Source organism: Macaca nemestrina, chromosome 17, assembly GCF_043159975.1.
Source record: "Macaca nemestrina isolate mMacNem1 chromosome 17, mMacNem.hap1, whole genome shotgun sequence".
NCBI classification, from domain to species: domain Eukaryota; kingdom Metazoa; phylum Chordata; class Mammalia; order Primates; family Cercopithecidae; genus Macaca; species Macaca nemestrina.
The window spans coordinates 75,493,747-75,510,158 of NC_092141.1; the positions used below are offsets into that span (position 1 = coordinate 75,493,747).

At 41.8% G+C, this 16,412-nt stretch overlaps 2 protein-coding genes across 4 annotated transcripts in view; both read left to right on the top strand.

The window, feature by feature from the left end:
- Positions 1–16,412, top strand: part of LOC105469029 (protein kinase C alpha) — a 528,020-nt gene that overhangs the window by 179,412 nt on the left and 332,196 nt on the right. The window lies entirely within an intron of this gene.
- On the top strand, positions 2,239–2,723 carry LOC139359670 (ATP synthase-coupling factor 6, mitochondrial). Its single transcript, XM_071083485.1, has one exon. It carries the CDS (start codon positions 2,310–2,312, stop codon positions 2,634–2,636), a length of 327 nt encoding a protein of 108 aa, XP_070939586.1. The 5' UTR covers positions 2,239–2,309; the 3' UTR covers positions 2,637–2,723.

The window sequence follows — 16,412 nt, forward strand, 5'->3', positions numbered from 1 at the left end:
CCTTTCTGCTGCACAGCACCTCCTACCATTGTCCTGGTCAAGCTGGGTTTCCTGATTTACAGGAGAGCCTGGGCTCAGAGGGAGACTGTGAGGGGCCCTGAGAGAATGCCAGCCAAGGCCCTGCCTGGTCTCACCTGCCAGCGCCTGGCCTTTGGGTGGAACTCGGAAGGCTGGGGAAGGAGTTTATGAGAGGCACAAGCTCTGGTTCTCTGTCATTACCTCTCAGCCTAGAAGTGGCCGTTGGAATCCTTTGTATGTTTTCTCTTTTAGAGTAAATAAAGAGGAAACTTCTCCCCTCACTGGCCTGCATAGGCTACAGTTGCCCGAGGCTCAGGCTTGCCTATTCTTCTAATCATTGACCTTCTTGTTAGTTAGATTCTCTTTTTCTTTATTTAAAAATACGCCACATTTCCTTTCCCTCAGTCTTGTTGCAAGTTCCCAGTAATTTTGGAGTCCTATTAAATGACTTGTACTTTTAATAAATTTGCTTTCCCCTCAATCTGGAGAGAGAGAAGAGGAATTACTTGTAGAGTGTCTACTGTGTCTTAGGGCTAGGCTGAAGCTTCATGTACGTCATCCTGTCTGTCCTTTACAGTCCTACAAGGCTGGTGGTGCTAATTTCCATTTTAGAGTCGGAGACAGCTGAGATTGTGGGCTTCACGTGCCCAGGGTCATGCAGCTGGAAAATAGGGGTGTGAAGATGAGGACACGGGGCACTGTCCCACCCACACTACCAGGACGAGGGGTATCGTGCTAAACTCTGGCCCACTAGAAACCACCTGGGAAACATAAATACCCATGGATACAGCCATTTCAAAGATCCACACTTAGACCAGAACATTTAGCACAAACCCAAACCCACAGAAACCTCAAAAGGAATAAAAATATCATGTTAATGTTAAAAAAATTATTTAAAATTTGGAAATAAGGCATAAAGGTAACAGCAGCATGTAGTTCTTCAAATGTTGGCCAGGGGCGTTGCTTCACAAGCCTACCCAAGTGTTGTTTGTTTAGGGTGTCATACCTGGCTTTGTTTTTAACTTTTAAAAAATAACAAGTTCGTGGCCAGGTGCGGTGGCTCACACCTGTAATCCTAGCACTTTGGGAGGCCGAGGTAGGCGGATCACCTGAGGTTGGGAGTTCGAGACCAGCCTGGCCAACATGGTGAAGCCCCTTCTCTACTAAAAATACAAAAATTACCCGGACGTGGTGGCATGCACCTGTAGTCCCAGCTTCTCGGAAGGCTGAGGCAGGAGAATTGCTTGAACATGGGAGACGGAGGTTGTGGTGAGCTGAGATTGCAACACTGCAGACCAGCCTGGGCAACAGAGCGAGACTCTGTCTCAGAACAAAAAACAAACACAGCTTTGTAATATAATTCACATAATGCACAATTCACCCATTTAAAGTGTACACTCCAGGGGTTTCTAGTAATTTCAGAGTTGTATAACCATCAGCACAGTCCATTTTAGAGCATTCTCATTGCCCCAAGAAGAAACCCATTAGCAGTTCCTCCCCGTTCTCTAACTGGGCAAACTTCTTTTAGATATATTTATTGGTGGACTCTCATTCTCGTTTGACCTAGCTTTACCAACTTAGTGGTTCCCTCTGTAAACCAAAAAGTGCCCGAGACAGGTCTCAATCAATTTAGAAGTTTATTTTGCCAAGGTTAAGGACGTGTGCCCAGGAGATAGGTCTGTGCCTTTCGCCAAAGATGCTTTTGAGTGCTTTAGTGTTTAAAGCGGAAGGAGGAAGAAATTGTAAAAGGTGTGGGTAGATAAGAGGCAGAGGGTTGCATTCTTTTCAGTCTTTCATCAGCTGTTCACATGAGAGAGGGAGTAGAGGAATAGTCACTTATGCATTCCTCTAGCTCTGTGAATCTGCTTTTTTATTTTATTTTATTTTTTTGAGATGGAGTTTCACTCTTGTTGCCCAGACTGCAGTGCAATGGCGCAATCTCAGCTCACCGTGACCTCCACCTTCTGGGTTCAAGTGATTCTCCTGCCTCAGCCTCCCGAGTAGCTGGGATTACAGGCATGTGCCACCACGCCTGGCTAATTTTTAGTAGAGATGGGGTTTCTCCATGTTGGTGAGGCTGGTCTTGAACTCCTGACCTCAGGTGATCCATCCACCTTGGCCTTCCAAAGTGTTGGGATTATAGGCATGGACCACCGTGCCCGGCCCATATTCAACTTATTTTTTTAATGATAATTCATAAAACACTTTAGGATCAGAGCGGTGGCGGTGGCGGTGGCGGTGGCGGCGGAGGCTTTGGCAGCTCGGGACTGAGTGCAAGTAACAGAATCAGCATGATTCTTCAGAGGCTCTTCAGGTTCTCCTCTATCATTCGGTCAGCAGTCTCAGTCCATTTTCGGAGGAACATTGGTGTTACAGCAGTAGCATTTAATAAGGAACTTGATCCTGTACAGAAACTCTTTGTGGACAAGATTAGAGAATACAAATCTAAGCGACAGACATCTGGAGGACCTGTTGATACTGGTCCAGAGTATCAGCAAGAGCTGGAGAAGGAGCTTTTTAAGCTCAAGCAAATGTTTGGTAAAGCAGACATGAATACATTTCCCACCTTCAAATTTGAAGATCCCAAATTTGAAGTCATCGAAAAACCCCCGGCCTGAAGAAATAAAGTAAAATTAATCTGGTAATTTGTCATGGGTTAGCTGTACAACTAGTTAGATGTTTCAGAATAAACATGCATTTCATAACTGTCAAAAAAAAAAAAAACAAACAAAAAAACAAACAAACAAAAAAAAACACTTTAGGATCTTGCATTGTAATAGCATTGTCGTGAACATTGCTCTAAAGTTAAGATTTTTAGTTTCTTAAGTAATTAACAATTGAAAAAATTAGAGAATATAGATGAACAAAAATAAAAGTAAAATTAAATTTTCCCAAACACTGCCTTAGAGACATCCCCTTTATCACATTGGTCTGTGTCCTTATAGACTTTTTCTCTTGCAACAACAACTTGTAGTATTTTAAAATCAGTAAATAGCCCTACATCATGATTTTTGTTAAATATAAGTTTTTTGAAACACTGTGTATAAGGGTAGATTAAAAACCATTTTGGTTGACTGTAAAAACCCTGGAAGACAACCTAGGCAGCACCATTGAGGACATAGGCGTGGGCAAAGATTTCATGATGAAGACGCCAAAAGCAATTGCGATAAAAGCAAAAATTGACAAATGGCATCTAACTAAACTTAACAGTTTCTGCACAGCAAAAGAAACTATCGATCCAGTAAACAACCTATGGAATGGGAGAAAATTTTTGCAAGCTATGCATCTGGCAAAGATCTAATATCCAGCATCTATAAGGAACTTAAATTTACAAGAAAAAACCCCATAAAAAAGTGGGCAAAGACATGAAAAGACACTTTTCAAAAGAAGACATACAGCCAACAATCATGAAAAAACTCTCAACATCACTGATCATTAGAGAAATGCAAATCAAACCTTGAAATACCATCTCACGCCCGTCAGTATAGCTATTACTAAAAAGTCAAAAAATAATAGATGCTTGGTGAGGTTGTGGAGAAAAAGGAACACTTTTACACTTATGGTGGAAATGTAAATTAGTTCAACCATTGGGGAAAACAGTGTGGCCATTCCTCAAAGAGCTAAAAGCAGAACTACCATGCGACCCAGCAATCCCATTACTAGGTATATACCCAAAGGAATATAAATTGTTCTATTATAAAGACATATGCACACATATGTTCATTGCAACACTGTTCACAATAGCAAAGACATGGAATTAACTTAAATGCCCATCAATGATAGACTGGATAAAGAAAATGTGGTACAGATATACCATGGAATACTATGCAGCCATAAAAAAGGATGAGTTCATGTCCTTGGCAGGGACATGGATGGAGCTGGAGGCATTTATCCTTACCAAACTAACACAGGAACAGAAAACCAGATACTGCACGTTCTCACTTATAAATGACAGCTAAACAGTGAGAACACACGGACACACAGAGAGGGGAACAACACACAGTGAGGCCTGTCGGAAGGTAGAGGGTGAGAAGAGGGAGAGGATCAGGAAAAATAACTCATGGATACATGGCTTTATATCTGGGTGATGAAACAATCTGTACAGCAAACCCCCATGACACAAGTTTACCCATATAACCTGCATAGGTACCTCTGAACTTAAAAAAAACATTTTTTTTTTGGTTTTAAAATTCTGAATAACAATTTATCATATTTATTTTTGAATTCATTTTTTCTTATATTTTCTGACATGCAGTTTGGAAAGGTCATGTATTTGTTTTGTAAGATTTTTCTTTAGTTTTTAAAATTTGTGGGTGCTTCTATGCCTTCATGTCCTTCTTTGTGTGAAGACTTTCCTGGTTCCTTTGTCTTGTGTTTTTCCCCAGTTGCTCTCCGCTGTTACCCATGGGCATTAGAATCCCTTGGATGCCTTCAGATTTCCTTTTTGGAAGCTCCTGGCCCCATTCCTTTGTAATTATGTGGTGTTCCACGTCCCTGATGTTTTATTAGTTCCCAAGAATACTTGATAAAAGAGAGGTAATTAACATTTTGGCTTCGTTTTGAAGTGTTCCCCAAGATAAGCAGAGGGAAATGTTACATGGGGAAAAATTTACATCATAATGTGACCAGGCTTTGTCACAAAAGCTCAATGTAATCATGAAAAAATGAAAGCATGTTATTTATGGAAAGTTTCTGCATGTATTTATCTCTAAGAATTAAAAATTGCCACTGCGTTATGGTGGCCTCTGATTTCAGAAGCAACATTGTACTGTGTTTACTTGTACCGTGCCCTGCCTTTCTAACCAAACTCGAACACCCTCCTTTCGTTTCTGAGACTGTTCTATGCCCATTCTACCACTGATTGAAACCAAAGCCAAACCAGAACATTAAATACGAAATGCTTTTTCCCTCACCCATAGGAGCTTTGTAATTACGTGGCTTCAAAAAAAAAAAAAAAAAAAAAAAAAAAAAGAAACAACAACACTGAATTCTGAAATAAGAGTGTTTAGTAAAATATTTGGAACAGTTTCCTACTCTCCTTCAGTGAACCATGGCCAAAGGTAACGTTTTCTTGGTCAATGTGAATTGCATTCCTTCCCCCAGTGCTTGATTCCCCTTTGACCTATTCCGTCTCCATAGTTTGCATGAGGTGGCCCAAGCCTCTTTCCATAATTTTACATAGTTGTTACTGCAGAACGCTGCCAGATGGCTGTCCGTCTTGGTGGGGAGAAGTCCCTGGATCTGCTGTCCTTTTTCATTCTCAGCACCAGCGTCATTTCTGCCACGAGTCTTCCTTGAACTCAAGGCTGGGCTGAGGGCTATTGCCCGGGCACTCAGAGCTTACATTGGCAAGACCTTCCTCCACTTGTATGAACTTGAAATGCTCTCCTAGTGACTCTTTCCCAAACTAGACTCAAAGCTCCGGAGGGACCCTGAGCGCAGTTGATCTTTACAACCGCCAGGGCCCAGCACCATATCTGGGATGTAGCTGTTGCTCGATAAATATTTGTTGACCAGAAGGTAAGTGAACCGAGTACTCCCTGTCCATCATCTGTTTCTTTCTTGCCTACATTCCTGCCAACCCCTGTGTATGACAACGACTCTTCAGTCCCAGGCCTAATAGACTTGCCCCAGTCAGCTCCTTCCTGATTTCATAGAAGAGTGACATGATTGAATACTTCTTCCTTCCTGAAATGTTTTCCCCGTCAGATGTAGGGGCTTCTGCTCTCTGCTCGCCTCTCTGCTAGGCCTGTCTCTGAGGTTGGACTAACTCCTCTTGTCACCCCTCCAGCACTATGAGCAAGGAATTCTGGTTCTCCCCGCACCATCTTTTTTGAAATTGCATTCGTGGTCTCCACCATCTCTTCTAGGCAGATGCCTGAAGGGACTGGGCTTCATGTAGTCCTCCCAGGCCTGCCAGGCTTTCCGGCCTTCAACTAGGAGCTTCCTCCGTGTCTTGGAAGGAGTGACCAGTGGACAAACATACAGCTCTATTTTGAAAGTGGATTAGGGCCTGGTGCAGTGACTCATGCCTGTAATCCCAGCATTTGGGAGGCAGAGTTGGGGATCATGAGGTCAGGAGTTCGAGACTAGCCTGGCCAACATGGTGAAACCCCATCTCTACTAAAAATACAAAAATTTACTGGGCGCGGTGGCAGGCACCTGTAATCCCAGCTACATGGGAGGCTGAGGCGGGAGGATCACTTGAACCTGGGAGGTGGAGGTTGCAGTGAGCCGACATCACACCACTGCACTCCATCCTGGGCTACAGAACGAGACTCCGTCTCAAAAAAAAAAAGAAAAAAAAAGTGGATCGAGTATAAATTATGAAATTGCAAAGACTAGAAGGATAGATGTGGGTCTTTCAAGGCCTTGCCCTTGAGTTTGCAATCAACTGGCTTGTTTAATAAACAAATATGTGCTAAGGATGATGGCTCCTCACAGAACTTAGGGCATGAAATCATTGACTTCAGAATAAAACTGTAGCTTAGGACCCAAAGAGAAGAACAGAGGTGAGGAAGAATCATGACCTCACTCACTGCTCACCCCTTCCAGTGCCCACCTAGAACCCTCCAGGGATCACAGCTTCAGAACCTTTCCAGTGGATTCTTTCTGAAGTTCATTCTCAAACTCTCAGTGATATTTACTGCCTTTTAAATTAGGAATGTTCTTCACAAAAAGGAATGCTACAGGTTACTTCACTGGGTACGAGGTGAAGATTCCAAGTGTTCATTTTCTGGGTGACTGTATATCATTTGTGTGGGAACCCACATTCTTATCTCACCACTAAAGATCAAGAAAGTGCTTTCACCAGCCAGCAAGCATCACCTGTATGTGGCCATTGTATGATTACGACGACAGGTGCCAGCTGGTGTATTAAGCAGAACACACACATACAAAGGCAATGATTTTAAACCGGACTTTGGATTAAAGTAATATATTTAACCCCTTAAGAGTTCTGACTGCATTCAACTCATTTATAATCACGAGCACATGAGTCTGTACTAATGCCCCGGATGTTTTTGAATTTGGCAACTTCTATTTCCTAATTGTAATTTAGGTTTAAATAACTTTTTCACTTATGCTCACGTGTAATCTTTGTGTGCCTTTGTTTTTCCCCGTGGAAGTATTCACAGGGCCCTAAGTCACTGGTTTGGTAATAGCTCGTTGCTGCTATGGACTTAAAGGTACCCTCTGTATTTTTAACAGACACAGACATGCTGTCCCGTGGAGCTGTCGGGGAAGAATGCCTTGAATCCCTAACCACTTGCTCTTGTTCATAGTACTTAATTGTCACTCACTGAATCACCTGCCTTCTAAAAACCACCTTGTTGCATGTATTAGTTTGTTAGGGCTGTCGTAACAAATTACCACAAACCGGGCCGCTTAAACAACGGAGGTATGTTGCCTTACTTCCAAAGGCTTGATGCTGGGAGGGTGGGTTCCTTCTGAGGGCTGCGAGAGAGACTCTGTTCCATGACCCCCCCTGGCTTCTGGTGGCTTCCCGGCAATCTTTGGCAATACTTGGCTTGCAGAAGCAGAAGCATCACCTCAGTCTCTTTCTCCATCGTCACACGAGTTCTTCCAGGGTGTGTTTATGTTCAAATTTGCCCCCACCTTTTTTTTTTTTTTTGAGACGGAGTCTTGCTGTGTCACCCAGGCCGGAGTGCAGTGGTGCGATCTCGGCTCACTGCAAGCTCCGCCTCCCAGGTTCACGCCATTCTTCTGCCTCAGCCTCCCAAGTAGCTGGGACTACAGGCGCCTGCCACCACGCCCAGCTAATTTTTTGTATTTTTAGTAGAGATGGGGTTTCACCGTGTTAGCCAGGATGGTCTCGATCTCCTGACCTGGTGATCCACCCGCCTTGGCCTCCCAAAGTGCTGGGATTGCAGGCGTGAGCCACCGTGCCCAGCCCAAATTTCCCTTTTTTGTAAGGTTGCCAGTCATATTGGATTAGAGGCCTTACCTTATGCCAGTGTGACCCCATCTTCACTAATTATATCTGCAGCAGCCCTTTTTCCAAATAAGATCACATTCTGAGATACTGGAAGTTAGAACATCAACATGAATTTTGTGGGGATAGTTTGTGTTGGTCCGTTTTCATGCTGCTGATAAAGACATACCTGAGACTAGTCAATTTATTAAGAAAAAGAAGTTTAATGGGCTCACAGTTCTACATGGCTGGGGAGGCCTCACAATCATGGCAGAAGGCAAAAGACCCATCTTACATGGTGGCAGGCAAGAAAGAGAATGAGAGCCAAGCAAAAGGGGAACTCCTTATAAAACCATCGAATCTCGTGAGACTTATTCACTATGACGAGAACAGTATGGGGGAAGGCACCCCCATGATTCAATTGTCTCCCACTGGGCGCCTCCTACAACTTGTGGGAATTATTTGAGCTACAATTCAAGATGAGATTTGGGTGGGGACGCAGCCACACCGTATCACAGTTCAACCCCTAAGAGTATAGCTAATACCTGAAATAATCAGATGACATTTTTATTTGGCAATTCTGTGGAGAGATGGGTAGAAATAACAGTAAATTGCATTGAGTGTATACTCAGAGACTATCGAGAAAGGCAATTGTTGTTGGATCCTAAATTATATGAAAGAATTTGGGGGATTGTTTTTGACATATGTCATATAAAAGTAACTTATTTCCCAGGTTTCTTCTCTTATTTTTTCTGACCAGCTCTTTGTCCATACTGATTCAATAATTTCCCAATGTCCTTCAACTAACGGAGAAAAAGAATTTGACCATATTTGTAAAATCCAGTGTAACTACTGTATTTATTTATGTTTTAGCTTTTTATTATGTACATTTTCATATATCTGGAAAAGCAGAGAGAATAGTATAATAAAAACCATATACTCTTCTTGCAGCTTTAATAATTGTCAACTATTACCAACTTGTTTCATCCATCTTCCCTCCACATATTTTTCTTGCTGGAGTCTTATAAAGGGAATTGCAGATATCCTATTATTTCACTTGTGTAACTTTTTTTTAAGTTAGAGAAATATAATGTTATACTTTCTCACTATTGAAATTAAGGAGGAGAAAGGTAAAACTACTTAATGATAAGTATTAGGACATACACCTTGGCTTTTACACTGTAATGAATTTAAAGAAGGAAAAGCAGGAGATAAAGGAGGAGTTGGGCAGGTGGGGATGGGAAGCGAGAGGATGTGAGAGACACCAGCTCCTTTACATGTTTCCCTCCCTACCACGTTTCCTTCCCTAACTAAACTCCGAGCTCCTCAAGGGCAGAAACTGTGTCTTGGTCCTCCAGTTACCTTCATACCTTATAGGGAACTGGTGTATAGTAAGTGTACATCAGCAAACATTTGCCGAATAATTGAATGAATAAAAGAATAAACGATGCTCCCCCAAAACCTTGCATAGAAAGAGACAGAGACACGCTCAGAAAAATACACATTTAGCTCTAGAGGTAAGAAAAAAGAAATAAAAAGACCCTAAAAGATACATTGCTTCTCGTAGTCTCCAGGATATTTTCTCTGACGTTTAGATCTTGTGTAGCGTTTCTGCAACCCTACCAAGAAACAGGACTGTCCTAATGTGCTAAGTACTTATGCCCTTAGCGAGGTGGAGAGGTTTCATCCATGCTGTGAGAGCTCATTCTTCATTTGCATTAAGTGAGAATCGAAGCCTGAGTTCTGAGTGTTTTGACTACCTTCCATCCTCTCAGAATTCTGGAGCCACACTTTGTTTTGCCTGCCATTTGGGAGAAGATCTGGGTTGCTGTGAAACTTAAAGGGCTACACATTTTGCTGAAAAAAGAGACTGCAGTCTCAGATGTCCACACTGCAGGCAGACCTACACGCTTATAGATATGAGTGACACTGAAGCAGGGGAAACAAGTCCTGTTCCACTAGACCGAGGAGGCCTTGGACTGAAGGCAAGAGAGAGAAGGCAGAGCATGCAGTCCTAAAGCCCAGTCCAGCCTCCTCAGCTCCTTGCAACTCTCTCTCAAACCCCAGTTTAAGTAATTCCAGACTGAAAAATAAAAGCCTTAAAAATACTGCAGAGAAAAGTTTGGTATTAGAGTCATGATAAACCCTCGTGTAGAACATGTTGCAATGATTAGTTTTTAGGGTCAAAATGAAACCTGACACGCACACTGGGTTGTGGGTGTTCAGACATGAAGCTTGTGTTGCAAAGTGATGAAGGCTTTATGCCCTTATGAGATTAAAGGAAAGTTGGATTCATCAGATGATTCTGAAGTCAGTCCCCAAACACTGCTTGATCTGAGTTTTCCAAAGTAAACCTCTGGGTTTCTCTTTAAATATTTTTGCGTGATTCGTCATATACTTATCTGTAAGAGTTTTGTTGCTGTTGTTCTTTCCATAGAGCAGATACCCTTTTATGCTACAGGTACTCAAGATTTCATTCATGTATATTCTTAGTCAATATGAGAAAAATCTATTTCATTGTAGTTCTGAGTTGAATATGGGAATAAGTTGAAATGAATAAATCTGTTAGCAAACGTGTCACTGTCATCATCTGCATCCTTCTAAGTGTGTGGCTTCTGGGCCATGATGGGCGAGTAATGACCGCATCCCATCACCATTCTCATCTTCTCTCCTTGGCTCTGGAAGGAATCCTTTATACTGGTGATTGCCCAACTGTTCTTGAGATTTTTCTTCCCTCAACCCTCTCCAGCTCCCTGCTCTCTCCTGATTCTTCCCACCCCTCAGACAGCCTCGTCCTTTCTACCATCAAACACAAAACTTGGGTGTTTCCAGGACTCGCCTTGCAGTTCTCCCTCACCATGAAGATACCTCTCAGGGCTTGGTCCACAGTCTCCCATTGTCTTTTGGCTTCTAACCTTGAATTTACACCTGCTTGCCTGACATCTATCTGGGTTACCTAGCAGCATATTATATTTAACTTTTCTTAAATTGAGACCCCTGTTTATTGTTTCATTATTTTTTATTGATCTATAATAGTTGTACATATTTTGGGGATACATCTGATATTTTGATACAGGCATCAAAATACCATCCACAGAGTTCATTGGGAGCATGTGCACAGGTATCAAAATATCAGAACCACCCCCAAAATATGTACAGCTATTATATATCTACATACAATGTGTAATGATAAAATCAGGGCAACTGAAATATTCATCATCTCAAACGTTTATATTTTGTGTTGAGAACATGACAAATCTTTTTCTTCTAGCTATTTTGAAATATACAGTAAGTTATTAACTATAATTTCCCTGCTGTACTATCTATTACTAGAACTTATTCCTCCTATCTAACTGCATTTTTGAACCTGTTAACTAACTGGTCTTCAGCCCTTTCTCCTCTTTTTTCTTCCCAGCGTCTGGTGGTAGCCACCATTCTACTCTTTACCTCTGTGAGATCCACTTTTTTAGCTCCCACATATGAATGAGAGCATATGATGTTTGTCTTCCTGTGCCTGGCTTATGTCACGTCACATAATGACCTCCAGTTCCATTCATGTTGCTGCAAATGATAGGATTTCATTCTTTTTTTATGGTTGAATAATATTCCATTTTGTAGACATACTACATCTTTTTCATCCATTCATCTGTTGATGGGCATTAGGTTGATGCTGTATCTTGGCTATAGTGAGTGATGCTGCAGTGAATGTGGGATTACAGATGTCCGATAGACTGATTTCCTTTCTTTCGATGTATACGCAGCGGTGGGATTGGTGGATCTGATGGTAGCTCTGTGTTTAGTTGTTTGGGAACGTCCATAGTGCTTTCTGTAGTGGCTCTACCACTTCACATTCCCTCCAGCAGCATCCCAGCCTTCCCTTTTCTCTGCATCCTCACCAGCATCTGTTCTTTTTCTGTCCTTTTCATAATAGCCATTCTAACTGTGGTGAGATATTACGGTGATTTTGGTTTTGCATTTCCTTCATATTTAGTGATGATGAACGTTTTTTCTTCTACCTGTTGGCCATTTGTTTGTCGTCTTTTGAGAAATGTCTGTTCAGGTCTTTTGCCCATTTTAAAATTGTTGAGTGAAGAGTTTGAGACTGTTTTTTCCAATTCTGAAGGTTGTTTCTTCGCTTTGTTTCCTTTGCTGCACAGAAGCTTCTTAGCTTGATGTAATCCCATTTGTCTGTTTTTGCTTTTGTTGTCTGTGCTTTTGAGGTCTTGCCCCAAAATTTTGTCCAGATCATAATGCCCTGTAGCATAAAACTCCTGTTTAAACAACATGAAGAGTAGTTTCTCCTCTTTAAGCTTGTGTAATACTCAGGTTGCAAGTCCCCACGTCCAAGTTAATTCTTAACTTGCCCCTTGGTCTTCTCTGTTCATTTTCTACAACCTGCCAGTTCACCCTTTAGCATTTAGAATTCTTTCTGTGGAAAGTACAGAAAACTCATTCAAACTGGCGTGAACAGTAAAAGCATGTATGATATGACTTTGTGGATTCAAGTGTATTATATGGTATGTAAATGAAGAAAATGACGTTTTTAAAGGGTATTTAATAGTTCGCGTGACTGAGCAGTCTGAAGGCGATAGCCTTGCTGACGCCAAGATCTGGTTTCTTTCTTTCTCCTCTGAGTCTTCTGTATTCTCAGTTTCATCATAAGGCTCACCTCTTGGTTGCAGAATGGCAACACCCTTTACTCAGTTGCTCTGACCGGAAGCTGAGGGCCATTCTTGACTCTCCTTCACATCCCATGTTCAATCTCAGCCCTGTCTTCAAAGTATACCTCAGGTCCAACCAGGGAAAAATGCACGAAAGATGCTCACCAGTCTTTGCTGAAATTAGAGAAAAAGAAGGCAAGGGAAGAATTAAAGATGAATCTTCTAAAGAAGGGGGAAAGAGGCTTGCCTGCTTAGAATTGGGAATACTGGATTTTCTAAAGAGTTCATTGGGAGCACGTGCACAGATGCTGAAAGGCAGAATCAAGGTGCTGTCTGAAGAATGACATTCTTTATAATATGTGATACAGTGCATTTATTTGATTTGTTTTCATACGACTTTTAATGTGTATCCCAGGAGAAGACTGTTTTCATTGTTACAAATCTGAAACCAATAATTTTCTTTTAACATGTAGATATAATATAAGCTCACTTTTTCATTACTTTCCCTACAAAGCTGAAAGCAGTTGACTTGCCTTAGAGATTTTCCTTTCATTGTATTCTGCTGTGACGTTGCCTTTCATTAATCCCTTCTAGCTAAGCAAAATTTAATTAGAACCATCTCACGTGATGGCAACCATTTATGTATTTAAAAAAAGAATTCAAGGAAGCTCAGCTACCAGTCTTCTCTTCTAAGCAAAGTCTAACTATTATATTTAGTAGCTTCTTTCCAGAATTCAGAATTTGTTACATAATGGCTTTTTCTTCATTAATTTTGGATAATAGGGAATTTCTATTCCTGTGTTCCGTTTTACATGACTGTGACCTGAATTTGAAATGACATGGACTTGAGGGTGAAAGGAAAGGAAATTATTTTTTAAAGGAGAAATGGAAAATGACCCTTAGCAGCACATACACACACACACACACACACACACACACACGCACATATATACATATATATTTCCCCCTCAATGAATATAGCAATCCATGTTAGGTGTAAATAGGGATGAACCCATTTTGCATATAGATTAAGTGACCAAATGTCTCAGTAGTTTGGCAGGAAAGCCAAGCCTGCAGCCTGAGGGGCCTCACTTCCACCATCATTATTGACAATTATGTGCTCAAGCGAGCAGGGAGGATGCAAGGAACATGTCTTCAGTCCTCAAAGATTATGTGAGTCCTTTGCTCTGAAGTCTGAATTTTCCCTTTGTCTCCACTTTATGCCAACACTGATTTTATTTAGAATTTTATAGAATGGAAGCAAAATCTTTCTTTCATCCTTTCTTTTCTTTCTTTTCCTTCCTTCCTTTCCCTTTCCTTTTACTTCCTTTCTTTTCTTTCATTCTTTCTTTCGTTGAGACAGGGTCTCACACTGTCACCCAGGCTGGAGTACAGTGGCGTGATCTCAGCTCACTGCAACCTCCACCTCCTGGGTTCAAGTCATCCTCCCACCTCAGCCACCCAAGTAGCTGGGATTACAGGCATGCAACACCACACCTAGCTAATTTTTGTAATTTTAGTAGAGACAGGGTTTTGCCATGTTGGCCAGGCTGGTCTTGAACTCTAGACCTCAAGTGATCTGCCTGTCTTGGTCTCCCAAAGTGCTAGGATTACAGGCATGAACAACCACACCTGGCCCAAATCCTTTTTTTTTTGATGTCATAATGAACTCAACTATGAACACAAGTAATCATAAAAAGTCTATATAAGCAAGGCTTATATAGACTGCCTTATAAGGCTTATATAGACTGCCTCTTCCTATTCCTCTTATTTATAATTTCATAAATATTGCTTTAGGTTGATAAGTTAAAATTTTTTATTGTAGGTTATGTATAAGATTTTACCACTTTAACCATTTTAAATGTACAAGTCAGTGGCATTAAGTACATTCCCAGTGTTAGACAACCATCACTACCATCCATTTCCAGAACCCTCCCCTGCTTTTTTTTTTTTGAGATGGTGTTTTGCTCTTGTTACCCACGCTGGAGTACAATGGTGGGATCACAGCTCACTGCAACCTCTGCCTCCTGGGTTCAAGTGATTTTTCTGCCTCAGCCTCCCAAGTAGTTGGGATTACAGGCGCCCACCACCACGCCTGGCTAATTTTTTGCGTTTTTAGTTGAGATGGGGGTTTCACCATGTTGGCCAGGCTGGTCTTGAACTCCTGACCTCAGGTGATCCACCTGCCTTGGCCTCCCAAAGAGCTGGGATTACAGGCATGAGCTACCGCACCTGGCCCCCCAGAACTCATTTTTATCATTTCAAACAAACTCTGTACCTATTAATCACTAACTCCCTATTCTCCCCGTTGCCCACAACTGATCACTTCTATTCTACTTTGTGTTTCTATAAATTTGCCTGTCCTAGGTACCTCATATGAGTGGAACCATACAATATTTGCCCTTTTGTGTCTGGCTTATTTCACGTAGCATAACACTCTCAAGGTTCATTGATGATGTAGCATGGGTCAGAGTTTCATTTTTTAAGGTTGAGTCATATTTCATTGTATGTATATACCACATTTTGTTTATATATCATTGACGGATATTTGGGTTGTTTCTTATTGTCTATCATGAATAATGCTGCAGTGAACACTGGTGTGCAGATATCTGTTTAGGTCCTTGCTTTTGATTCTTTTGGGTCTATGTCCAGGAGTGGAATTGCTGGGTCATATGGTAATTCTATGTTTAATTTTGGAGAGAACCAACACTGATTTCCCAGCGACTGCACCATTTTACATTCCCACCAGCAATGGACAAAGGCTCCAATTTCTCTGCATCCTTGCCGACACTTGTCATTTTACCCATTCTTTTCTTTTTTTTGAGATGGAGTCTTGCTCTGTCACCCAGGCTGGAGTGCATTGGCGCGATCTCGGCTCACTACAACCTCTGCCTCCTGGGTTCAAGCGATTCTCCTCCCTCAACCTCCCACGTAGCTGGGATTACAGGCGAGCACCACCACGCCTGGCTAATTTTTGTATTTTTAATAGAGACAGGGTTTCACCATATTGACCAGGTTGGTCTCAAACTCCTGACCTCTAGTGATCTGCCGATCTCGGCCTCCCAAAGTGCTGGGATGACAGGTGTGACCCACCATGCCCGGCCCCATTCTTTTCCTTTTTAGATAATAGCCATTCTAAAGGGTATGAAGTGGTGATGAATTACTTTTAATTGGAATTTTCCCTCAGCTTGGAACCATGGCTGACGTGTGTGTGATTCATGTTGGTTGCGTGCTTGAGGAGGAATTTGCCTTGATTGACTAGGAGCACTGTGCTGCATCTGATTCCTCTATCTGTGGCATCAGTTTGCCATATTCTTTTCATTTTTCTGTAAACCTCTCTTCACCAATGGAGTATGGAAAAAGCCTCTGGACTTACCATTTGCTCAAGATCACTCTAGGAAACGTTGTCCAGCGTTGCGAGCCCCAGCTCATCCATCCATAGGGTGATGACTTTTGACACCAAAACAAGGTACTCTGAGGTCCCTGTGTGTGTCTCATGGGCCAAGGCTCATTGTTGCTAAATTATTCAAATTCATGGGGAGAGCAGCATCAGAGGGAGTGCTATTCCCCTTACAAGAGTGTTTGCCTTCAGCACACCCTTTGCTGCTTTTTATTCTCTTTAAGCTCGTGAGCACAATTGAGAACCACTCAATTGAGAACCAATTGAGAAACTGGAGTCTGTGTCCATTGCTGCTGGGAATGTAAAATGGTGCAGTCGCTGGGAAATCAGTTTGTTGGTTCTCCCGAAAATTAAACATTGATTTACCATATGACCAAGCAATTCCACTCCTAGACATAGC